At 36.9% G+C, this 23460-nt stretch overlaps 1 protein-coding gene across 4 annotated transcripts in view; it reads right to left on the bottom strand.

Moving 5' to 3' along the window:
- Positions 1-23254, bottom strand: part of STXBP5L (syntaxin binding protein 5L) — a 183748-nt gene extending 160494 nt beyond the window's left edge. For all 4 annotated transcript variants that reach the window (XM_058824985.1, XM_058824980.1, XM_058824983.1 and 1 more), the window contains exons 1-2: positions 22621-23254; positions 6855-6952 (exon numbers count right to left, since the gene is read on the bottom strand). In XM_058824985.1, the coding sequence (XP_058680968.1) occupies positions 6855-6952; positions 22621-22809 (287 nt within the window). In that variant the 5' untranslated portion in view covers positions 22810-23254. The remainder of the gene's footprint in view (positions 1-6854; positions 6953-22620) is intronic.
- Between the last annotated feature and the right edge of the window lie 206 nt (positions 23255-23460).

Genomic DNA, 23460 nt, shown 5'->3' with positions numbered 1-23460 from the left:
GCTGACACAAGGTCTAATTAAGACACATCACTTATTTGAAAGAGCTGACTATCACCAGTAGTCATAATTTCACTATGAGAGTAAGTTGAGGGTTTTTTTTATTATACTCAAAACCCCCCTTGTAACAGATATCCAGAAAGCATTTTTTCAGATATTGTTCATAAATGCAGTCATCAGCTCCACTTGAAATGCTGCCAGAGTCATCCACCTGTATGCCAGTTTTACATGCATCTCCAAATATATAAAAATCTACATTTTCTCAGTAGATTTGTTTGCAGATGTCAGATTCCATTTTTATCTCCTAGATAAACAGCAACTGAAAGTGAAGGAAGTCCAGTACATTTAACTGTAACATATTCAGTCTCCTTACTTAAAAAGCATGGAAGAGGCTTGGGAAACTAACAAACCCAGGACCCAAATTTATGCATGTGTGCAGAAACCTAATATATATCTATACCTATATGTTTATATATCTGTATATGTTTATGTGTATATATATATGAATGCACACATAACCAAATGCATAGTAGTCTTAACATAGAAAAAATCTCCAAACTCTGGTTCTGTTGGATTTAGTAATAAAGGTAAATTTGATTATTTTGGTATCTTTTACAATATTTTTTATTCTTGTAGATTGACAATAAATTCATTTCTGTAATAAATTATTTAGCTATCTATACACACAAAAATAGACATTTGTATGTTGATTTCCAGGGGAATTTTTAAAAGAACTTATATTAGGAGTACTGACTCTCAGTGAAGTTTGCATTCCTGAATAGCTCAAGTTCTCTGCAAAAATCTCAAATACATTGTCCAATGAGACAAAAGATGAAATGTATCAATGATTCCTCCATTTCAAACAATAGAACTTTGGGTTTATGATCTTGTCTGTGCTACCCCCATTCCATCTGCCCAATAAATCACACAGAGTAAACAGCAGAGAACACAGTTGGCTTATTTTAAGGATAAGGAACTACTGAAACTTTGTTTAGATTAAAAGGCAGCAGTTCCAGGGAGAGTAAATCTGTCACAATTTATATTTAGCTTTTATGCCACCCTTCTCACAGACTAAAACCCCAAGTTACATTCTCCTCTTTTCTTTTAAAGTGCATCCAACCTGATGTCAAACATTCTTTACTACATTTCCTTTAGTTACTGTAAAATTCCATGCCTACTCAGAACTCTGCCAGCAATGATTTAATTAGCGCTATTTATCTTCTTTGCCAGATTTTCTTTTTTTTAGAGTGCACAAACAGCCTCAGTTCTACCTCCCAGGAATACAGTCTCTCTGTGTATATCAGCTGCTGAAGATCCATGACGTTCAACAGAGCTATCTTGGGTTTAGATTTCACCTTCCCCTTTACTTGGCACAGTTACTCTGGAATTGAAGATATGATTACTGGCTGTTTCACAAAAAGATAATGGTCTTATAAAATAACTTAGCTTGGAAAAGACTTCCAAGACCATCGAGTCTAACCACTAACCCAGCACTAAAAAGTCCACCACTAAACCATGTCCCTCAGTGCCACCTCTGCATGACTTTTGAACACTTCCAGAGCTGGTGATTCCACCACTTCCCAGAGCAGCCCATTCCAGGGTTGGACAACCCTTTCAGCAAAGTAATTTTTCCTAAGATCCAATCTAAACTTCCCCTGCACAATCCAAGGCCATTTTCTTTTGTCCTTTCAAGTACTTGAGAGTGATAAGGTCCCCCCAAGCCTCCTTTTCACAAGGATAAACACCCCCAGCTCCCTCAGCAGTTCCTTATAGGACTTGTGCTCCAGATCCTTCCCCAGCTCTGTTTCCCTCCTCTGGACACACTCCAGCACCTCAATATCTTTCTTTTAGAAAGGGGCCTAGAACTGGACACAGGATTTGAGGTCTGGCCTCACCAGGGCTGAGTACCAGGGGACAATCAGTGCCCTGGTCCTGCTGGCCACACTATTGCTGACACAGGCCAGGATGCCATTGGCCTTTTTGAAGTCATGTTTGTTTCTTCATAAAACACACCTGTTAAAATAAGTGTTGCTGCACCTTATTTGACATTCAAAAATCACTCTTCCTATTAAAGCATTGGAAGAAGTACAGAAAACAGGCCAGAAAAAGTTATTCCAAATACGATTCTAAAGCAGAATCTCCCTTGAGCAGAACCTGTAGAATTCTTGTGATTTGCAAATGGCTTTACATGAAGATTTTTTTAACATAAGTAAAAGAGATGATATCTTCTATACCACTCAAAACTGAAAGACTATTTTGTAGCAAATTTCATAGATGGCTGCAATCTGCCATCCTTGAATTTATCAGATGCAATTTCATCCACTAAGACAAGTCAATTTAATGACCTGCTCCTTAGTGCCAAAATTTTCTTACTCCCCCATTTCCTTCTCTTATCCAGTCCCAACTGCACTCCTTCCACTTTCTTTATGCATCATTCTGACTAACATTGGAGGTAAGCACCAGATAAATCAGTTTGTTAATCTGGCAAAAAAAGTAGCACAGCAGAAGAACTGGTATTTTTTCAGGTTAGTGCATTGGATGGCTCACAGAAATAGATCTGACAAGCAGCAGAATTGGAGCAAAGGCAGGGTCAGGACTGGGCAGCTAAGCTAAAGGTGGGGATAGAGCAATGCTTCCACTGTCATGTGTCAGCTAGCCAGAATAATGTTTTGTTTGCCTAGATATAAAATGGCCACTGATAATGGCCATTATTTTCTGATAATGCAGCTAAAAAACAGCTGTGCCTACTGGAAAAGCCTTGCATGGGTTGCAGATGCCTTACAGCATTGCTCAAGCAACTAACAGTGAAAGTGAAGATCTGCATACCCCACAACCTGCATCCATGACAATATGGAGCCTAAAAGTCTAAAGAATATGTACCAAAACCAGCACCAGATCATACTAAAACCCATACAAAACCATATTACTAATGTAAACCTGTTTGATGGTGAATTTTCAGTTTTCTAGAGGCCATTCTGGACCCAGTAGGTTTTCTTTGCACTGGATTTAAGACAAACTTCCTCTCATTTCATGATAAGCAAAAATGGTAATAGCTAGAGAAGAGTGTCTTTCAGAATTTCTCACTGCAATTGACCACTAAATAATCAGCAGTTTGATTTAAAAAAAAAGAGTAGATACAGTATTCTGCATGTTTGAAGTAGAGAGCTGCAATGGCTAAACACAGCTCTGATGCAATAAAAGAACTCCAAAGGAAAGGACTCAGTGACTCCAGGAAGTACTTAGAATGAATTTTAACAAGAATTTGTCAGCTGAATAATTGACAATATAGAAATATGCATCCTAAAATCTGAGCCCAGCATGCTGCTCCTTCAGATCTGTTACTGGAATAATCACTGTTAACAATACTGACTTTAATCTATTTATTCAGACGGAGAATGCGAAAAATCCCCAGACTTCTCTTTTTCCTCTGAAATCAAGTAGAGACTTAAGTCTGACCAAGTATCTTAATTTCTCACCTCCTTATATGGTGATACAGAACCTTCTCTGACAGCAACCAGAGACTGCACAGTTGGTTTTATTGTGTCAGAAGGTTCTTCACACTGGGACTAGAGAAGATGGATATGGAGACAATAAGAAAAGGAATTCCATTTCATAGTCCCTCTTCATAGCATGTATTTTCCTGAAGCAAGGATATTCCACTTAGAGTGATGTCAAGCAATGATCTGAACAATGATCACAAGTATGGGAGCTGGGAACAGGCTTCCAACAGGAAGAAAATACCTTAAAGGAAAAATGAAATTTGCTGTCTTTAGGACAAAGGTAAAGAATGACCAGATGCCAGAGCAACTGTTTCAGGAGCAGACTTTATTTGCAGACTTTGTTAGTTTGTGTTGGTAGTAGGGATACTACCATTGATGGTTTGCAGTGCTGGAGGTAGCCTGCAATTGTTTGAACTTCTTTGGGAAACCCACAGAGACTGGGAGGATCAGTAGAGCATAGCAACAACAATTCCCAGTGCAACAGAAGCTAGAGAGAGCAGTTGCATCTAAGCACCTTGAAAAGAAATCTAGGAGAAAAAAATTGACTGCCATACCAAAATGAACTTCCATCTCTGCACCCTAATGGCAGCTTATGAATATGCTCTACTTCTGGACAGTTTAACATGGTCAACTTCAGTACTGCTGCTGGATCACTCAAAATGATCACCTGAAGGCCTGATGTTGGACATTAATATTGAGACCCGTTAACTTGTGACCAGTAGAAATACCAATACCTTGTGAATCTTTCAGAAAGTCAAGGAGGCAATAATATAATCATGTGTCTTGGACTCATCACAGCAAAACTTGTTCTACATCATCACATGAATATTAAACATAAATTCAGTATTCCCATCCTTTTGTGTTCCCTTTGGCAACACCAGTAAGCAAACAAATAAAGAAGGAGGTAAATTTCTTTAATGGCAGCCAAGTAGTCTGTGCTTTCACTCCATCAACAGTACTGTTTAGAAACACCAGTCAAACACAATGTATGTATAGAAAGAGTTCCCTTTTTCTTATATGACCTACTCATAGCAGAATGAAATTGTACAGTTCTGTTAAAAAGTATTTTTACAGGATACTGTGCAAAACTCAGAGCCACAAAAACCTGTATTTTCCTTAGTTTGCTAAAAAAACCCCACATTATGAACTGTACTTTCAGATGTAATACTTAATCTGTTACATCATTACTTGAATTTTATTGCCTGATTTCAACAACTACAAACATCTGCAACAAGACTGGCTTAAATGAGTGGTGTTCTGGGGGTAGTCTTAGGGCCTCTTTCACTGCAAATTTATAAGTCCACAAGTAGGTTTTTTATGTAATATGTTCTGCAAAACTTACAGCCAAGTGGAGAAACCTCGGTTAAAATGAATAAATAAGTAATTCTTTTTATGGTACCCTCTGTCTTCAAAGCACAGTTTCCATTAACTCAGGGCTCAATTAAGCACACCAGGCTCTCTGTGATTAAGCTGAGAAGCATTTATCCTATGACATATCTTCCAAAAAACAAAAAAACAAAAAAAAAAAAAAAAAAAAAAATCAAATTCCCTGGTAATCCTGCTGCTCTTGCTTGATTAAGATACTAGCACTGGTAGAAATTTTTCCATGAATGAGGTAGGAGTTTGCTAGCAAACAGGAGAAGAAATGTTAAAAGGAAGGACACTTTGAAAAACATTCTTTTCCCTTCTGTTAACTCTTTATAATCTATTTTTATAGAAAATATATAGAGAATTTTATATAAGCTTAGGGATATAGCAATTTTTCCAATTCATGTTCCATTTCCTGTGTCAGGAGACATGCAGGTTTAAATTAATTCTACATGAACCTGGTTTAATTCAGGCTCTGTACCTGAATTTTCCTCAAAGGAGAGATTTGTAGAGATAAAGGATGCCTAGCCAGTGACAGCACTGCTCCTAGAAACGCCACACTGCTGAGATGGAAAGAAGAGGTGGGCACAGGAGTCAATCTTCTGCAAGGTCTTCCTCCTACTTCTACCATGAAATTCCCAATACCCTCACTCTGAAGATATCAGTGAAGCTTCCAAGGACAAAGCCCCAGATTTTTAACCTTGCATACCTCTAAAAAGAAGAAGAAACCATGACTACTAGACTTGTACTTCTCAAAGGTACACAAATCCATGGACATTTTCTTCTTTGCATTTGAACATAATATATTCAATCTACTTCACATAGGTAAGAAATAAAGAGTAGAACTATCAAAGCAAAGTTTGTGATATAACTTGAGGTTTAGTTGAGTCTTGTGAGAAATTCTGGGTCAGATAGAAACTGAGGCTTAGGAAAATGCAACTGTTCAGACCAAGAGTACCCAAAAATGGAAGAACCAAAGTTTTAGTAATATTACATGACACACAGGCTTGTTTTCCACAAGGAGATTTTTCTTTACTTTGTAACCTGCCTTGGGTTCATTGCATTTTCAGTTACCTTGGGAACAGGGATAGCAAAAGAACCAGAAAATATTATATTGCTGTTTCATACAGCATTGTCCCCTACTTTAAACCTATAATTTATTTGGCTACAAAAAGTCTGAAAAAAAAATTGGTTTATTAGTTCTGTACTCTGTAACTTCTAAACCTTCCTGTCTTTCTTCTTTCTTCCTTGTTTTATATGTATTTTCACTGAAGTGGAAAACACTGGAACCATGCCAAACTAAGAAAATTATGTAGAGAAACATTTTTAAATACATCACATTTAAATATTCTTAATTTTTTCTTTAATTTAAGTCTTCAAATTTTAATTACCTTGTAATTAAATTTATTCTGAATAGACTTCTAACTTCTAAATCCTACTGTATTAAAAACAGCACATAAATTGCTGGCACTGAAGTACCTTTATAATTAACGAAAAGAAATAGGCACTTTTATAGTGCTTCACCTTCTCCTCTGGGAAGAGATGAATTCTGTCCTAAAATCACTTATTTCCCACCATTCACTTGAATGTACCTCAATAATTTCATACACAGCCATCTAACTGCAATTTAACACTGGCTAACTGCATTGCAGCAATGAATTTATTTATTGCTAGCACAACATTCACAATTTGCTCATTATCACTTTGCTGTCCACTTTAACTTGGGATGCTGAAAAAGATCAATTCTGTTTTATCTTAACCAATATATGCCAAAACCATATGCGAAGAATGCAATCAGAAATTGTTCTTTGAACCCCTTAGGGACCTGGTTGATTCCTCAACAGCACATCTTTTTCCAGTTTGTCTCATAAAGCAAAATGAAGTAGAACATAACAACTGTAGCCTTACCTGAGTGCTTGAGGAAGGTAATTCCCATCCCTGTATTACAAAGACACAGAAATGCTGCAAATTGTGAATGAGAAAGGATACATTCGAATGGCTCCTGTTCTTGTTCCGATTGCCAGGATTTTCTGCACTGGGTCAAACGCTAAGGCAGTGGGTAGGTAAGGAAAGCCATGGCGAACCGTCTGCAACAGAGCAAAGGAGCAAAGTGACTGAACTGCAACCACTGAGAGCAGCATGGATGCTTCGTGCTTATCTTCTTCTGTATGTTCTAATTTTCAATACATTTCTAGGGAAGTATATAAAAAGACACAGTATTTCAAATACAGAGGTGAATTTTGTTCATATGAATTTGTAGTTATGCTTTTCACTGAGTAATATTTTAAATAGTTTTATTGCAACAAAGTAGACTGCAAAGTGTATGCTATTATACAACTGGTATATATTGCTGAAGTGGTATACTGAAAGATAACCTTAATATGCAGGGCAGCTGAACTGTAAACTGAAAAAAAAAAGACACATAATATGCTTTCAAAACACTCAGCCTCAACAGAACAGCTCCAGCAGAAAGAAATGGAATATGTCCAGGGGAAAAGATCCAATAAACCAATAAACTGAATCGAGTCTATGAGGTAAAAACCTTAATATCAATTTAAAAAACTAAGACGCCAGAGAAGATGTTCTCAAAATGAGCAGCTGAACCACTCACCCTTTCTTAATCTTTATTTACAATACTGTGCTTTTAATTCTAATTTCTGCAGAGATACTTTGGGGAATAAATAAACTGAGCATGATACAACACATCCTTGAAGACTGTCTCAGTACTTTAAGTTATCTCAACCTGGAGATTATGACCAACATGACTTGCCCAATTCTTATGAGGAAGAACACTAATATAAGAACAAAAGTGAAAATAACAAGACACATAAAAAACCCAAGACACATAAAAAATACACATAAAAATGAACAGTAATTAAATTTTTCTGTGGGGCTGCTTTCCTAAAAATGGGCACAAAATGCTGTTTTTTAGTATAATATTAATAATGGTTTATATTATTTAACAAAATAAAACCTTGAACTCTAGGACTGACTCTTTTTTTAGCGGTTGGGATGGTGAGGAAGTGGTTGGGATTGGAGAGGAAGTACTTTGAACTGAATGAATTTTAAATTTTTAAGCTGTCTTCCTCTTCCTTGAAATTATCTAGTTCAAGAACTATGTCTGCTGAAGCATTCAGCAATCCCTATGGAACAATGTCAACAAAAGGGACTCCTTAATTGCAGACCTGTTGAGTAAAAGGCAGCTGATGATTCCACAGCTGTATCACTCCAACTACTCCATTTCAGCTGGAAACACTTGAACTGATATTCACAAGCAGTTTGGGAACAACCAAATGTATGTTTTTCAGCAAATAACCCCTTCCTTAAAAGAGATCTTACTTGTCTCATATATTAATTACTGCTGATAAGGGAAGTTGTTTAAAGAATGTCTAATTATTAGTTTCTAGGCTGAAAAAACCCAGAAGCACATGCTACTTCAGTAAGCTGTAGAAAAGTAACTCACTTTTTATGTTAATGTAGGCATTTATCAAAGACCTCAATTCTGTATCTGGTTTGGTTTTGCTTTATGTTGTGGAGTTTTTTAACTTTCTTAATTATCAGGATTAGTCAAATATAAAGGTTTTTATATTTTGATATCTAAGCTGGGACCAGACTTACACCCCTAGAAGTGGTTTTACCTCTCATGTCACAAAATTAGAAGCAATCATGGATTGTAGTATTTTCTAGTGTGTTGAACATGTAGCATTACTAATCTGCTGTTATATTTGAAATTTCTGTATTCTGGTGAATAAATGTTCTTCCTTATCTGAAAAACCTTTATTTTCACCAATTATCCTTTTTCAATTATTGATTTTAGAAACATTGTCTAGAATAAAGTTTAATTTCCTATCAATTCCAGTCACAGTAAGCTTCTCTGATGTTTAGCCATGACTGGAGTTTTCAGTACTATTTTTAAGACCTAAGAATGCAAAGATAGATATTTTTAAAGAGCTATTTGCATCCTTGCCTACATATTTAGGATCTGCATTGTATTTTCACTATTTCTGCAATCTAGAGTCAGATTTCCCATTTGGAAATTTTAATTGGGTCCTTTATTTGACATAGAACTATGTTTTAAAAGAACAGTGATGTACATCTTTTCAGGATCACAGCTCAGTACAATTTTTGAACTCTAGTATTGACTCAAAAGGGCTCTTTCTATTTTGCAGCCATTTTCCAATTTTGAGTATTTAGACTAATCCAAATTAGGAGGTTTCTGTGACTGCAAAATTCTGCCATTTGAAAAATATTTTTAATAATTTGTTGAATTCCATTGAACATCCAAGTAAATTACACCTTTCAAGTAAAAAGTTCATATTTATTAAGATTCCAAAAGAACAAAACCATTTTGGAAGAAAGCCAAGAAGTACAGTACAGAGTTAGGGCAGAAAATGATGTCTCTATAACTGAGGGTTTGGCCCAAATTCGTGCAGCCTCAGAAATTATTCTGAAAATTAAACCTATTACAAAAGAACAATGGAAAATCTTTAACACTCCAAACTCCCAGGTTCTTGTCCTCAGCTTTGGTCCAACAAAAGCTTTTTGGTCCTTTCTTTTTCAAAGGACTGTGAGAAAGATTGACATGAAAAGCCTGTGCTTGGAGTAGACTTTTCAGCTGTGCTTTGATACAGCTCAAGTGAACCTGAGTGTAAGGATGAGTAAGAGTTCCAGAACTGTGGCTGGGCTTCCTTGCAGCATTTACTAATACATATGAAAAAGAAAAGAAGACCACAAAATTAACTTCATCCTAGGGTGACAAAAAAAAAAAAAAAAAAAAAGAGTACATTCCTTTCCTACTTTATCTGAGTTATGTCCAGTAGGAAAAACAGAGAACAAAACTATCAGTGGTGCTCAGAAATGCAAAACAAAGTAGTTGGGGTTAATAGCAGGCAAAAGCAGAAGTATGGCTAAAAGTCAGCCTGTGATCAAAGAAATATAGGAGGGCCTAACTACCCCAAATACCCCAAGAAAGAAGCTGCCAAGAAAATAAAAGGGAGAGAGAAAAACCAGACAGCAGATGGAGCCAGGACTGCTTTTCTCCACATTACCCAGCTTCCTTTAATGTCTCCTTTTTGGGCACGCTGTCTCTAGAGGCAGTCTGTGCTCCCTAGGACATACAGTTTCTGTGCAATATGCAAAACAATTTACTTGAAACAGAACAACTACAAATGCAGATACAATTTCAGCATAAATCTCTGTTCAGCTTAGTTATTTTCTCCTAAATTCTCTTCTAAATCATTTTAAGCAGTGAATTGCATGTATATATCATTAAAATAATCTTTACACAAACAATTTACCTAAATTAATATAGGAAATTGATTACTTGGGCTTGCTAGTAATCTACCAATGAACATTTTAATATCCTGTACAGAACATAATGGTCTTTTTCAGTCTAAAATACCATGATAGATTTCATTAGCTGAAAAAAAATTGCACTAGTACTAATACGCAATATCCAGTATAATTGTTCACAAGGTGCATAATGCAATTCTTCAGTATAAGAGTTTTCTTAACGTTTATTCTGTGGTAGTTTATATCAGATTTCAAAGACACCTTTTTATTACAAGTAATTATAACATTCTCTCGCTCCAGAAAAATCAGAACCAGATAAAATTTTCAACTGTATCAACTAATAAAGTTTATATTAAAAAATGTTTCTGAAAATTTGCATAAACTTAAAATTTTTAACTTTTCTATTAATATTTTTAGACACTTTGTTTCATTTAACATCTGACAGCAAAAGCGATCTACTTAGGCAAATAATTTCTGAGAATATGTACATTTGCTAAAATTTAACTATATAATCCAAACATGTGGCTCAGTATAGAGATTCTACTTCCAAATTGTCACCAACATGCCAAATGCAAAAATGTCATTGAAGAATAATTGAATGGTTTACAGAATAGAGGATGAAGTGTTGACTGAAACCTCTCCAGTCTCCATGTCGGAAATTAAAAAATGACAATGATTACAGCATTTTTTCCCACTTCAATACTATTTTTAGTACTGTGGTGCTCCAAGATGGTAGTGATAAAAATGAATCATTATACAAATGAGCTGCCATGTATTATATCACTACAAGACATGACATCCCTCATTTATGGATCACTGTGTCTCTAATCTCTGATTGGTAAGACTGATCTCTTCTCATTAAAAATGGAAAGAGGACAAGGTATCAGCAGGCTTCCAACCAAAGTAAATGACACAGGAGAGATAAATTTTTTATCAGTTAAATTTTCATTTTTTGAAGTAATGCTTTTTGTAAAAAAAATCACAGCTTAGCTGCAATTTTCCAACCCAAGTTATTGATTCCATCTAGTTCTCCAACCTCTAATAGGAACCACAGCTTCTGAGCATATTCACAGAATTTTCTAAAAAACTTCAGTTTGTTTTTTTTTTTTCTTACATAAATATACCTACAGATAGCTCTTTTCCTTGGTGTAAAGCTAGAAACAGTCATCTGGAAAAAGCCATTTACAAAAAGGACTCTGGACCTGTAGACTGGGAAAGCTGATTGCTGTCCCTGACAAGATGATAAAATAAAGACTAACAGAGCACACAGATAAAGATTGTTGCAGAAGTCAGCAGAGTTTCTTCAATGGGAAATCATGTCTGACTAGTTCTCTCTAATTCTGTGAAGCTGTCAGCATGCAAGTAAATAAAGGGAATATGAATATACATAAGTTTTCCAAAAGCTTTCCAATAATATTCCACCGCAATGTTATTAGAGAAACAGAAGTGTCATGGGACTAAAGAAATTTCTTTGTGGACTGAAAGCTGGTTAGATCACAGAAAACAAAGGACAGAGTTTTATGGATTCTTACCATGAAGAAAATTCACAAGTAGAGTTCTCCATGCTTGGACCAATTTTATTCATTGTCTTTAATGACCTATAAAAGGTAATGAACCCTGAAGTCTCTGATCTCAGAGCTAATACTATGCTCCTTTGGATAGTGAATGTCAGAACCACCAGTGACCAGCTCCTGAAAGACTTCATTAGAGTGACTTAACCGGGCAAGAAGTTGATAAATGAGCTTCAGGGTGGATAGATGTAAGATATCTAGAAGAACAAAAAAAATCTTAACTAGAATTGCACAATGCTGAAATTGGAACTAGCATTTATAACTCAGCAAATTAATTTTTGGGCATGGTTGTCATTCCTCTGAAATATTTGGTTTAATGTTCAACAGCAACCCCAAAAAGCCAAGTAATATTGGACATCATGAGGAAGAGCATGAGGAATAACACAGAGGGCATCATTCTGCTGCTGCAGAAAACCTGTGTGAGCCCATTGCTTGAAAACTGTTTGTGTTTGTACTATGACTTTCATAAACAAGTGAGTGGGTAAGCTAAACATATTTGGCAAAGCCATGGAGGAATTCAAAAGAAATTAAAGATTAGTTTAAAATGGGGGGAAAAAATGGGACAAATTCATTGACATGATTGATAAATGGATTTTAAAAGGACCAGCTAAAGATACTCCCTCTGACATATCAAATCCAGTGATGGTGAATGATGGGAGATTGGAAAGGGAATGGACTGCACAAAATGATGTAATTTATAACCCTCCCTAAGTGACAATTCTGCTGCCACTGTCAGAGACCGACTGCTGGGAGATATGGACCATGGGTTTGTCTCAGCAGGCCATTTCTTATGAGCTTATTATCCTCACCAGTAGCAACGAAACAGAGAGGAAGAAAAAGGAGATCAGTATTGGTGGAGAAAAATACAGTAAAGAAAAAACATGGAAAATGCAGGCACAAAAGAGAAGTGTTACTGAAATAGGAATACTGGGGCAGGAAGAAAAGATATGTTTAAGAAACAAGCACAATTTCATAAAATTCCCCTACAAACACTTCTGGCATAGAAGAATAATATTTGTAGTAATGGGCAAATTTGGTTTGTTGTTTAATTTTTATAATATGGAACTTACTTTGTTATAAAATGTCACTCAATTAGCTATGGTAGAATTTTGAGAAAGTAGCTGTCCTGGACATAATAGACTTCAAATACAGCCTGAATTTTAAAAGTTTCATTTCACAAATATTACATACAGATAATTATATGAAAAATGAGAGAGATTTTAGAGTATTTGAAATTAACTGACTTAAATATTGTACATTTTTTGTACAATGAACATACAAAATTTTTTTTTCTGTAACAAAGATCTCTGCAGATACTTCAGAGATGTGTTTTTCCACTGTCATTTTCAGTTCTGCAAGCTAGATGTTAGGCTATTAAATAAGGATGGTCCTATTTAGATGTGATTCATATAGATACAAACAGCCAAGCTAAGCAAACCACAGGGGAAAAATAAGGCCTTCTGAATTTCAAAAAGCATTCTCTTCATGCTTGTCCTTTGAAATACACTGTAGCGCATCAAAAATACAAAATTAATATAATTTAAACAGGAAAATCCACAAACAAAGAAAATGACACTGATCCATAAGCTTCATTATCCCCAGCTCAGGTGAGGTTGGAAGGGAACTCTGTAGACTGTCTGGTCCAACCCCTCCTGCCAAAGCTAAAGGGGTTGAATTTTAATATCACTTTCTGGATCTATTTAAATCAGTGCAGCTATGGCCAAGCAACTGCTTGGCAGCTGCACCATCCTGCTACATCCACCACAGCACCGAGTTACAGCATAATAAGTTACAGGGTAATACATGAATATAACCATCCCAAGAGAGGCATTATGCACTTTGGAGACATCCCAAGTCCAAGGGAGAATGATGAAGGCAAAACTCTTTCACCTCTTTCCTTCCTATTCTGTCTAAAAGAACTCTCCCAAGTAAAACAAAAACAAACAAACAAACAAAGACAAAGAAATAAAATAAAATAAAAACACCACAACAAATCCCAGGCAAACATACAAAAAGGGAAGTAAATATGGTATCATGTACTTCCCACTATTGCCATGTAGACTGGCAAGAAGAAACAGGGCATCAGCATATGGAGAAATGTCTTGATTGTTCATAAAACTATATCTACCCTTGTCTTTAATGGAGAATTATAAAAAAATCCCAACCCTAAACTACTGATTGCAAAGTTCATTTTGGCCTACCTACTTAAGCAAGACTTTAGTCCACCAAATGGAAAACCTTTATAATCAAAGCAATTCAAACAGCAGCTCCACTGATTTTGTCATTGCATCCTTTAACCGTATCACTCTAGAACCTGAGACAGGCTGGTTCAGAGCATCATTTGCCTGATGGAGATCTGCTTCAGGGGCATGTACAAAAATTGCAAAATCATTCAACTTATCTGATGGCCCTGAAAGGAAAATATTTTGTCTTCACTGTGACTGTGGATACAGAGAATAAGATAATTCTGTAACTTTAATGAGAAATTAAACAAAAAGAAATCTGTTTTTATTAAGTTTACATCAGACCAACATAACAATAACACTAATTAATTTTGCATGACTTCCCATTTTTGGATTTTCTGAAACTTCACTACTTTAGACTAATTATGTTCTGTTATGGCTGATTGTGGTTTCTGCTCTGAAACAAATGCTTCAGTTGCCGCTTTCAAAATATTTTTGTTTAAAAAAAAACCCCAGCCATACTGGGGGATTTAAAAACCCTTACTGCTGTGATAAAGTTCTTGAAGGGTGGGGGGTTTGGTCTGGGGAATGGCAGGGGAGGAAGCTAGAGAAACAGAGTGTTAAAATCACTTAGATACAAAGATAATCTGTGTTATTGGTTTATTCCTGTGAAAATCTGTTTTGCAATGTAATTTGGCATTTTCATTACTAGCATTTACAATGTTGTTCACTATTTAATACTAATTCATAATTGATCTTCTCCCACCTTCTTTCTGTATACATGCTGTATTCAATTTGAATTTTTTTTCTGATGTTGAATTGAGAACTTAGTCTGAAAATAACAGCCAACATCTCACCTCACACAAGGTGAAGGTATATTCCAAAGAAATGCAGGTATTTTGTGGCAGGTTTTTACCCTCTCACAGCAGTGAAATCCAGCAGATCCTGCACATCACTGTCCCCCTCTGCACTGCCTATGGAGCTACCAAGGACACAGCTCAGGCACCAATGAAGGATCCTAAGAACCAGATCTCTGTTTACATAACCACAGGCCACTTCTCCTGCCCTTGCCTCATTCAGGGAGCATTTCAAAATAGATGTAGGGATAAACACGAATAAAGCAGGGATCTGTGGACTCAGTAAAATCAAGTTTCATCCACAGTTACATGGAATGTATGTGTAACACAAGTGATGATGGGCAGCTGTAACTGAGAGCACATCTCCACCCTGAAGGGATACAATAGATGGAACAGGATGAACAAAGCAGAGATGAGCATTCATTAATTTATTATTATTTACTATTTTTGTGATGTCCAGTGGATAACACAGAGATCTTCTCACAGGAACTGTTGCAAAGAACACAAACAGAATAGCATTCATCTTCCTCACATGTTGTATAATGTTCAAAACAAATGTGAGGGAGGACAGGAACAAAATATAAGCAAACACTTCAAGAAAATAAAAATATGCAATAAAGACTAGATTGCCTCACATCTAGACATAATTGGGTACTAGCTGAATAAGGGACTGACTTCTGAGTGTCTGACCTCACAGCATTCTTACATAACAGACTTTTAAATGAAATAGAAGCATTATTTTTAATTTGTTGGATTCAAATCCTGCAAAAAAGACGTGCTACCATACAGAAACATGCATCTACTTATACACACCACAGAATTCAGTAAGGCCCCTTCTGAGTCCATGCATTCACCAACTCAAAGCCTTGATTACTGAGGTTGGGGTTTTTTCAGTACTATAGGCAACTTAACTTCAAAGGAACCATAAAGAGTGCACCTCCTCAGACTTTGACCCTAGCTACAGGTGACAGATTGTGTCTAGTACTTTTTATTATTCATGGTCTTTGCTGGTGATCTGTTAGGAATGGACACAGCACTGCACAAAGATAACATCTTATTACATTTGAGCACACTTGCCAGCCATCTGTACCTAATAATATTGCTTTCTCTCCTCTCCACAGATGCACATTACTTGTATTTCTAATCCTACAGTCCTCTAATTTTCCCCTGTAATGACTCTAACACACATTGTGACAAATTAATATACTCCACAAGCTACTTTCATAAGCACTTTTTCTGAGAATAGCCAACAGACTGCCATATCCATGTAGTTTAGGGGTGTTTTAGTTCACCCTCTAAAAAAACAACTTTATATTTTTAGCCAAAAAACTCTAAGTAATTTCTTTAAAAAATTAAGTGTAAGTATTTTTCTTCCAGAAGTAAGCTGGGGGGAAAGTGGCTTATGCAACCAACTTTTTATGTGACAGCTCCTCAATCAGAACACTGTGAGTCAAGGAGTCTGAATTTCTTCCATCCCTCCTACAAGAGATTAAAAATTGCTTTTCCCACTGCAATAGTGAGAAAAATTCTCATTAACTACCTGGTGACCCTCAGGTGAGAAACAATATAGCCAGTGTTCCCACTAGAGTTGGAGTTGTTCAGCCTGGAGAAGAGTACAGGGACACTTCAGAGCACCTTCCAGTATCTAAAAGGGGCTAAAATAAAGCTGGAGAGGGACTTTTTACCAGGGGAAACAACTTCAATATGTGTCCCATTGTCCTAAAAGAGAGTAGATTCAAATTAGATATTGGGAAAAAATCCTTTACTGTGAGGGTGGTGAGGCACTGGCCCAGGCTGCCCAGAGAAATTGTGAATGCCCTATTCTTAACAGTGTTCAAGGCCAGGTTGGATGGTGCCTTGAGCAGCCTGGTCTGGTGCAAAGTGTCTGTGCCCATGGCAGTGGGGTTGGGACAGATGATCTTCCAATATCTATGATCCCATGGATTAAGAAAAAAAACTCCAAAAAACTACCAAACCAACAACCAATAAAAAAGCCACTTGAAATGGGACACAAAATTAGAGCAAATATCTTAACCTTTAGGTTTCCCTTTGTGAAATCAAGAGCTGAACTCAGTGATCCTCAAGGATCCCTTGCTACTCAGGTAATTCTTTGATTCTTATATTGTTAAAAATGCAAGGTCAACCATAAAAAGTAAAACAAATAAATACATGAAATAAGTTAATCTATGCAGTATGAATTTGTTCTCCTCTTGTAGGAATTAATTAAATTATCTTCTTCTGCCATTGTACAGTGGAGCCAGAAATCCATCTGCAGTCATTTGAGACAGAAAGGAAATTCAGAGTCATTCTGGCTATCTAAGGTGGGCATATAAAAAGAACAACTAACCCTAAGATGACTCTGCAACTGTGCAGAATATGTGCAACAGAATGTGAACACAATGGGAGGCCCAATGGGAAGATGTGGGCTAAGCTAAATATACTAAAAAGAAAAACAGATGCAAAGCAGTTCAAGCTGGAAACTCAAAACAGGGGACCCTGAACATTTTGGCTTTTCTGTGGCATCTACACTGCAGGGATAATATCATTTCCATCTCACAGAAATATTATGAAGGTCAATTCATTAATGTTTATAAAGCTTTCAGAACTACAGTGGTGAGCACTTCTGTTGGAAAAGTCCATGGGGAACTTAATATTCAGGCATGCTCTGAGTTTTAAGTATGCAAAGAAATATTGAAGTACTTTCCTATGAGCAAACACTATTTGTTCTGCTAAATTAAACCTATAGAAGAAATATGGGATCATGTAATTAAAAGTTGTCTGTGCAAACAAAGGTATTTAAGAAATGTGGAATTTTTGAGTGCTTTATTCAACAACCTTAAAGGTCTGGAAATAATTTTGAAGATGTAATTGCATGTGCTGGCCATGAAGGGTGTGCATTACTTCATTTAGGATTAAAAATACAAAAATACAGACATTTGCACAAAAAAACCCAAACAAGCGAATCCAATTATACTACTTCAGGTACCTTAAAATCTTCAAAATTCTTTCAAAAGAAGCTTTTTATGTGCTATGCTCTTTCCCATGGGTAAGTCCTACTTCTAATTAATATAAACACTTAAAAAAGAAGAATAGATTATGCTCATCACAAATTTAATGAAATTACTATAATCGAATTTAGAGGTGTCATTTATGACTCTGTAGTTTTAAACAGAATAGGGTTCGGCACCTAACTTTAGATCTAAACGCTGGTATAGAAGAAAAAAAAAATAATTCCCCACATTATTTTATTTACCCCTTAAATATTAAATGAACTCTGGGAACTTTCAAGTAAAAGCTCATACTAATTTTAAAATTGGATTTCACTAAAATGTACCACTTTGCAAACATTTTATTTTTTGCTCTCTCTGTATGACCTCAGCAAGGAAACAAGACAGATGAACCAAACAGCTTAAACTGACTAAAACACTGTAGATAGCTTATAACAAGGTTCTTTTCATTTTTAATACTTCATAATCAAAAATGTGCTCCTGCAGCATTGTGCTTAAATTGCCATTCCAAAATCCATCTTCTCTCTGTCATCACTGAACTACAGTGTCATGTAGCATTTGCAGCTAAAATACCTACTTGGCTATTGTCAGAAGGACTACATGTTTATCTTCATAGCTTGACAAAATAAAGTATTATAATCTATAAACTCTCAGAACTAAAATTTAAGACCACCTGATAGGAAATCCAGATAGTTAAGGTATTTAACTCATTGACTGTATCTGGAAGGCCTGTTTTTGCCAAACATAAGCAGGATTAGGAAGGCACAATTGCAATTGGCCATGGGATTCCATATCAGTTTTAACAAAAGCCTAAAACTGTTCTGGCCTCCATGGGTTTTGCATAAAGCCTGGGTAATGAACATACTGAAACTATGACTATACTGTCAATATAAATAATACAGCACGAGTTAAAGGAGGTTTATTGTGTTGCACTGCTACCCAGTAATAACACTGAAGACCAGTTTGGAAAAGAACAGAAATCTCATGCTTTGGGGTTTAAAGGTAGTCCATAACCATTTGGGAAGCAATTCTTTGAGAAGATTAAATTACCAGTTCCTGGACCTTTGCAAGGGTACTCAGTTGCTGCCCACAGCAAAAGAAACTGTGTTAGAGTAGATTAATTATATACCTGGTAAAGTACAAGTGTTACTGTGCTCTTAACTGAGGTCTTGATTTCAAAGTTATTAACCTCATGATCTGCAAATTCAATTCAACCCTATGATTGTTCTCCAAGAAAACCCTGAGTGGTTCTACATGGGAGACCTATTTTCATGAGGAACAAGTACTTCACGTACCAAAAAAACGTACATCTTCATTCTTATTCAGTTCTTCCCAAATGTGTCATCCCCTAACAAGCAACCTTCTGAAAAAGTAATAAAATCACTGTTTTCTCCTTTTATGTTCCATCTGCTCAAAGTTCTACTTAAAAGATTTAAAACATCCTAACTGTGAGCTTCTCACTTCCTTTATTAATAGCAGATCTTTCCCCAGTGCCATATTTTAGTTTCTGGATGGTCTGAACAAACACAGGTGAGCCTATGCTTGCCAGAGAAAAAGAAACAACAAAAATACAGAGGGAAAATACAAAGAAGCAAACCCAAGGAAATTAGGTCTATCCCAATTAAAATTAACATAGACTTTAGTAGCTTATTCTACTGGATCATGCCTAGTTTTAGGATGATGCTGCCATCTCACATATTCAATTCAACTAATGTGAACTATAATCAATATTTTCATGATTTGCACTTGGACACCTAATCCCAAGAGCAGCCCCTAGATGCAGCTTAAACTGTACAGCTTCCTGCTGTCACAAAATAGGTAAGACAATATTTCACATTGCTTGAATACTTTGAAATTGGTGCCACTGATTCATTATTACAGCTACCAACATATAAATTTATCATGCTTAAAACAGGACATAGCTATTTCATACAGAATAGTTTCAAGAATATTACATTCTTTCAATATGGAAGATCACATTAATGATTTAAATATAAAGGCCAAAAGTAACTCATTGAGAGCATCTCAGTGTAAAATATTCAGTTTACTTCTGTTAAACTCTAATCTGTACCTCAAAAAGACACTGTGGTCATAACCAATCTAAAAATGCCACAAAATGGAGAGCTGGCTTTCAGGTGTGTTACAAATGAAATCAGGAGCGTTGCTGTTCAAAACAGCGTTATGCTAGAGGATTGGATCTGTGTTTTCAGTCAAGCAGACCTCCCACTAACTTCAGAAAGGCAACTTATTTACATAAAAAACTTCAGGGAAAGGCCCTTCAATTCTTAAGTATGATTCAGTTTTTATGTTTCCCTTCTAAATGAGGATTTTTATAACCAGCAAAGAAAGGAATACCACTCTGAGGTGCTACTTAGGCTGTTAGCCCACAGGCCTCGACCCTGCAGGTAACAAACCAAAACTGCCATTAGCTTTACCCAGTTCTACGTGCAGCAGGATCACAGATCCTTGAATATGCAGCCCTGTAACTTATGTAACTGAACATGCAAATACCCAACTGAAATACCAGAGGTGCTGCACAGCAGAAGCTCGGGGAGGGCAGAATTTGGGTTATGTGTGTGTGGTGTACTCCTAATCCCACGCAGACGGACCGAGGTACAAATTCCGGCAGGGCTGTGGCCCCTGGAGCAGGCAGGGGGAAGCTGTGCCCGCCTCAGGCCCCACTGTTCCCTCGCAGCAGCACAGGGCCCTCCCAGCTCCTGGGGCTTCCCTCAGCCAGCTCCTGGTGCTCCTGAGGTGCGGCAGAGCTGCTGAGGTGCGGCCCGTGCAATAAACACTGCGGAGTGGCGGGAGCACACGAGCACCCGGTGGCTTGGAAGTTTGCTTTCGGCATACCTTTGTATCTTGGAAAAAGGGATCCGGTATTTTGTGTACCACAGACCTCTGCAGTGGCATACATTCAGAAGCAAGTGCTGCTGCAAGCAACCAAAAGGTTTCCTACGCAAATATTTACTTTGTTGAGAACATTTTAACCTGAGAGCTAAGACAGGCAAATATTAGCTACTGAAATCTGCTTCAAATAACATAGTCCTTTACACATATTCCAACTAGATCTATCAGGACATAACACTAACTGTCTTCAAGTAATATCAAAGTAAACAAGGGAAATAATGGAGATTAGGAAAAGAAAATTCATTTCACCTTATGTTGCTTACTTTCACAAATATGCCATACAAAATAAGAATATATATATCACTAAATACAGATCTTTCTCCTTATCACATGACTTAAACACAAAAAACCATGTTGATTTTTAGCCTTACCTAGAAATCTCTGAATTATGTACCTTGATTGTTCGTGTTATCTTTCTACTGATGTGACAAAAAAGGGAAATCACTGTACTGAATACCTGGAGTTTCATAAAATGCTAAATTACTGTGTACCTAAGCAAAAGTAGTCAAATCCAAGCCTGGCAAGCAGGTATGAATCTAATGCACTCATCACTGACACTCTATTAAACTACAGAATCATTTGAGTCAAAAGGCTGGAACCTGTTCAGAATGACAAAGAACTATAAGAAAAAAAGAAATAGTATTTTGTAGAACCTATCTAAAGGTCTCTGAGTCTTTAAGCCATAAGGGCTCATTCTTGTCCCCTTGAACTCTGCAAGAGTTTTGACACCAGCTGTAGCTGCAAGCCAAACAGAATTAGAAACATGGTATCTGAGATCAGGGAAGCTCTGTGTTTCACAAGGACCAGGTCTGCACACAAAATGTCTCATAGGTTTATCTTGGTTATTTATATTTCTTTTTTCTTTCCAAACACAAAAAAGAAATAATGATGTGCTGGAGTTGACTGTCATCTAAATTTCAGATCAATTTGTATCCGATTAATAAAAGCAAAGTATACTTTAATAGGTGAAGTCCATTTACTCCTAGTAATGCAAATTGCACTAATTAAAAATTCTGGTTTTGAAGCTTCAAATCAAAACAAATAAGCAAACAGAATTTCTAGTAAAGCCACCAGAATTCACATGAAACTAACAGGTAATAGTAAAAGACCATAATCTCCTTTTGTATTTTGTCTTCATTACAAAAGTATGATTTTCATATTCCAGAGCTCATCAGAAGTACCAAACAGTTTGTTTTCTTTTACAGGTGCAAGTATTTAAAAACACCACTAAAAGCTTTGTTGCAGAAAGCATACAAACCAAAATACATACAGGGATATCTTATACTTTCTACTTACAGAAAATTCCCACTTAGGGAAGTGATCAACACATTAAAAACCAGAACAGATTTGTCAACTTTTGGTATTTATGCTGTCCCACTAAGTTTGCTATCATGCAATCAGAAACTTCAGTACTAATGGTAAACAGGCACCATGAATCTACATCCAGCTCCTCACAAATAACTGAAGTCCTGGGCTCACGAGTCACTGCACTGTTTTGTATTTCTAACTTCTACCTTTTTCTTAAAACAGAGAAGGAAAAGCAGGGAGGATGAGAAGAGAGAGGAGGGGAAGTAGATGCATACAATCTTCAATTTCTAATGACTTGTAAATGTTATCGGTACTAGCACCAATTGATTTGCTTTCCTGTCCGCAATCCTGTCAGCCGTTTGGGGTCCAAGTGTGAACTTGGAATGCAGCCCTGAGTGCTGAAATCAAGATTTCTATGAATTTACTGAGCACCCCAACTCTGCAGCAGGAAGAAAAAAGCATCCACTGGATCTCTGTCTTTTCATTCCAAAGTCCTTATACAACCACTGCAGTTCTCAAGTAAAACGCTTATTGGTATCATATTAATACCCCCCCCCCCAACACACACACCCCCCATCCAGGGTAGATTTTATTATTTCCATAGAAAATAAAAATACTGTCTTTACCTTACAGATCTGAAAATAATCTGAAGTGAGCGTCTCCTGGATCTCCTCTCTGGGTGTCCCTGCAGCTCCCGCAGTCCCTCCTGGGTGCACGGAGCCACCAGCCCCACTTCCACTGCCACCGCCACTGCTTCCAACAGGGGATGCGGCAGTTAAACCATCCAAAACTTTGCGAAAATTAAATTTCTTCATTTTGGAAAAATCTTTAGGAGGATTTGAGGGGGGAGAAAGGATGTGTCGTAACACATTCAGCTACATGTAGCGACCGAGAAAGTCTTTAATGGTCCTCTGAGTGAGGCAGCACTTGAAGTCTCTTGTACCAAACAGAATGTCAATATTAGGTATAATTGATCGAAAAATACAAAGGCTTCATTTTGTCAGACGCAAAAGCTACCTGGAATGGTCCTTTCCAAAAATAAATAAATAAATAAATAAATAAATAAATAAAAAATCCACAAGCAGCAGGACTAAGATTTACGTTCAAACAAGGAACAATGGAACAACCGCCATCGGGTTCGCTCGCAAAATCCACATTTAGCAGTGGTCAAAACAGAAAAGTAAATAAAAAATTCAAGCTGGCATCCAAAACAGTGGGATCCATCCCTCTACCTCATCTGCCTAAGATCTGCCTTCGGCACTTGATTATTTCAGCAAAACTACCAAAATGCGTCTACATTCAATTGCCCCTTCCCCTCAGAACCCCTTGGAGCCAGGGGTATCTCTGCCCCCGAGGTTTCCGCGGAGCGGATTGCCCGCTCCCAGCCGCGGGTGCGACTCCTGCTCCTGGTTCCCTGCCCAGCCCAGCAAATGCCGGCAGCCGCTGCCGCACTCGGCGCTCCTGTC

The sequence above is a fragment of the Ammospiza caudacuta genome, chromosome 2, assembly GCF_027887145.1.
Source record: "Ammospiza caudacuta isolate bAmmCau1 chromosome 2, bAmmCau1.pri, whole genome shotgun sequence".
NCBI classification, from domain to species: domain Eukaryota; kingdom Metazoa; phylum Chordata; class Aves; order Passeriformes; family Passerellidae; genus Ammospiza; species Ammospiza caudacuta.
The sequence above is the reverse complement of the archived record's forward strand: the minus strand, read 5'-3'. Positions and strand labels throughout refer to the sequence as shown.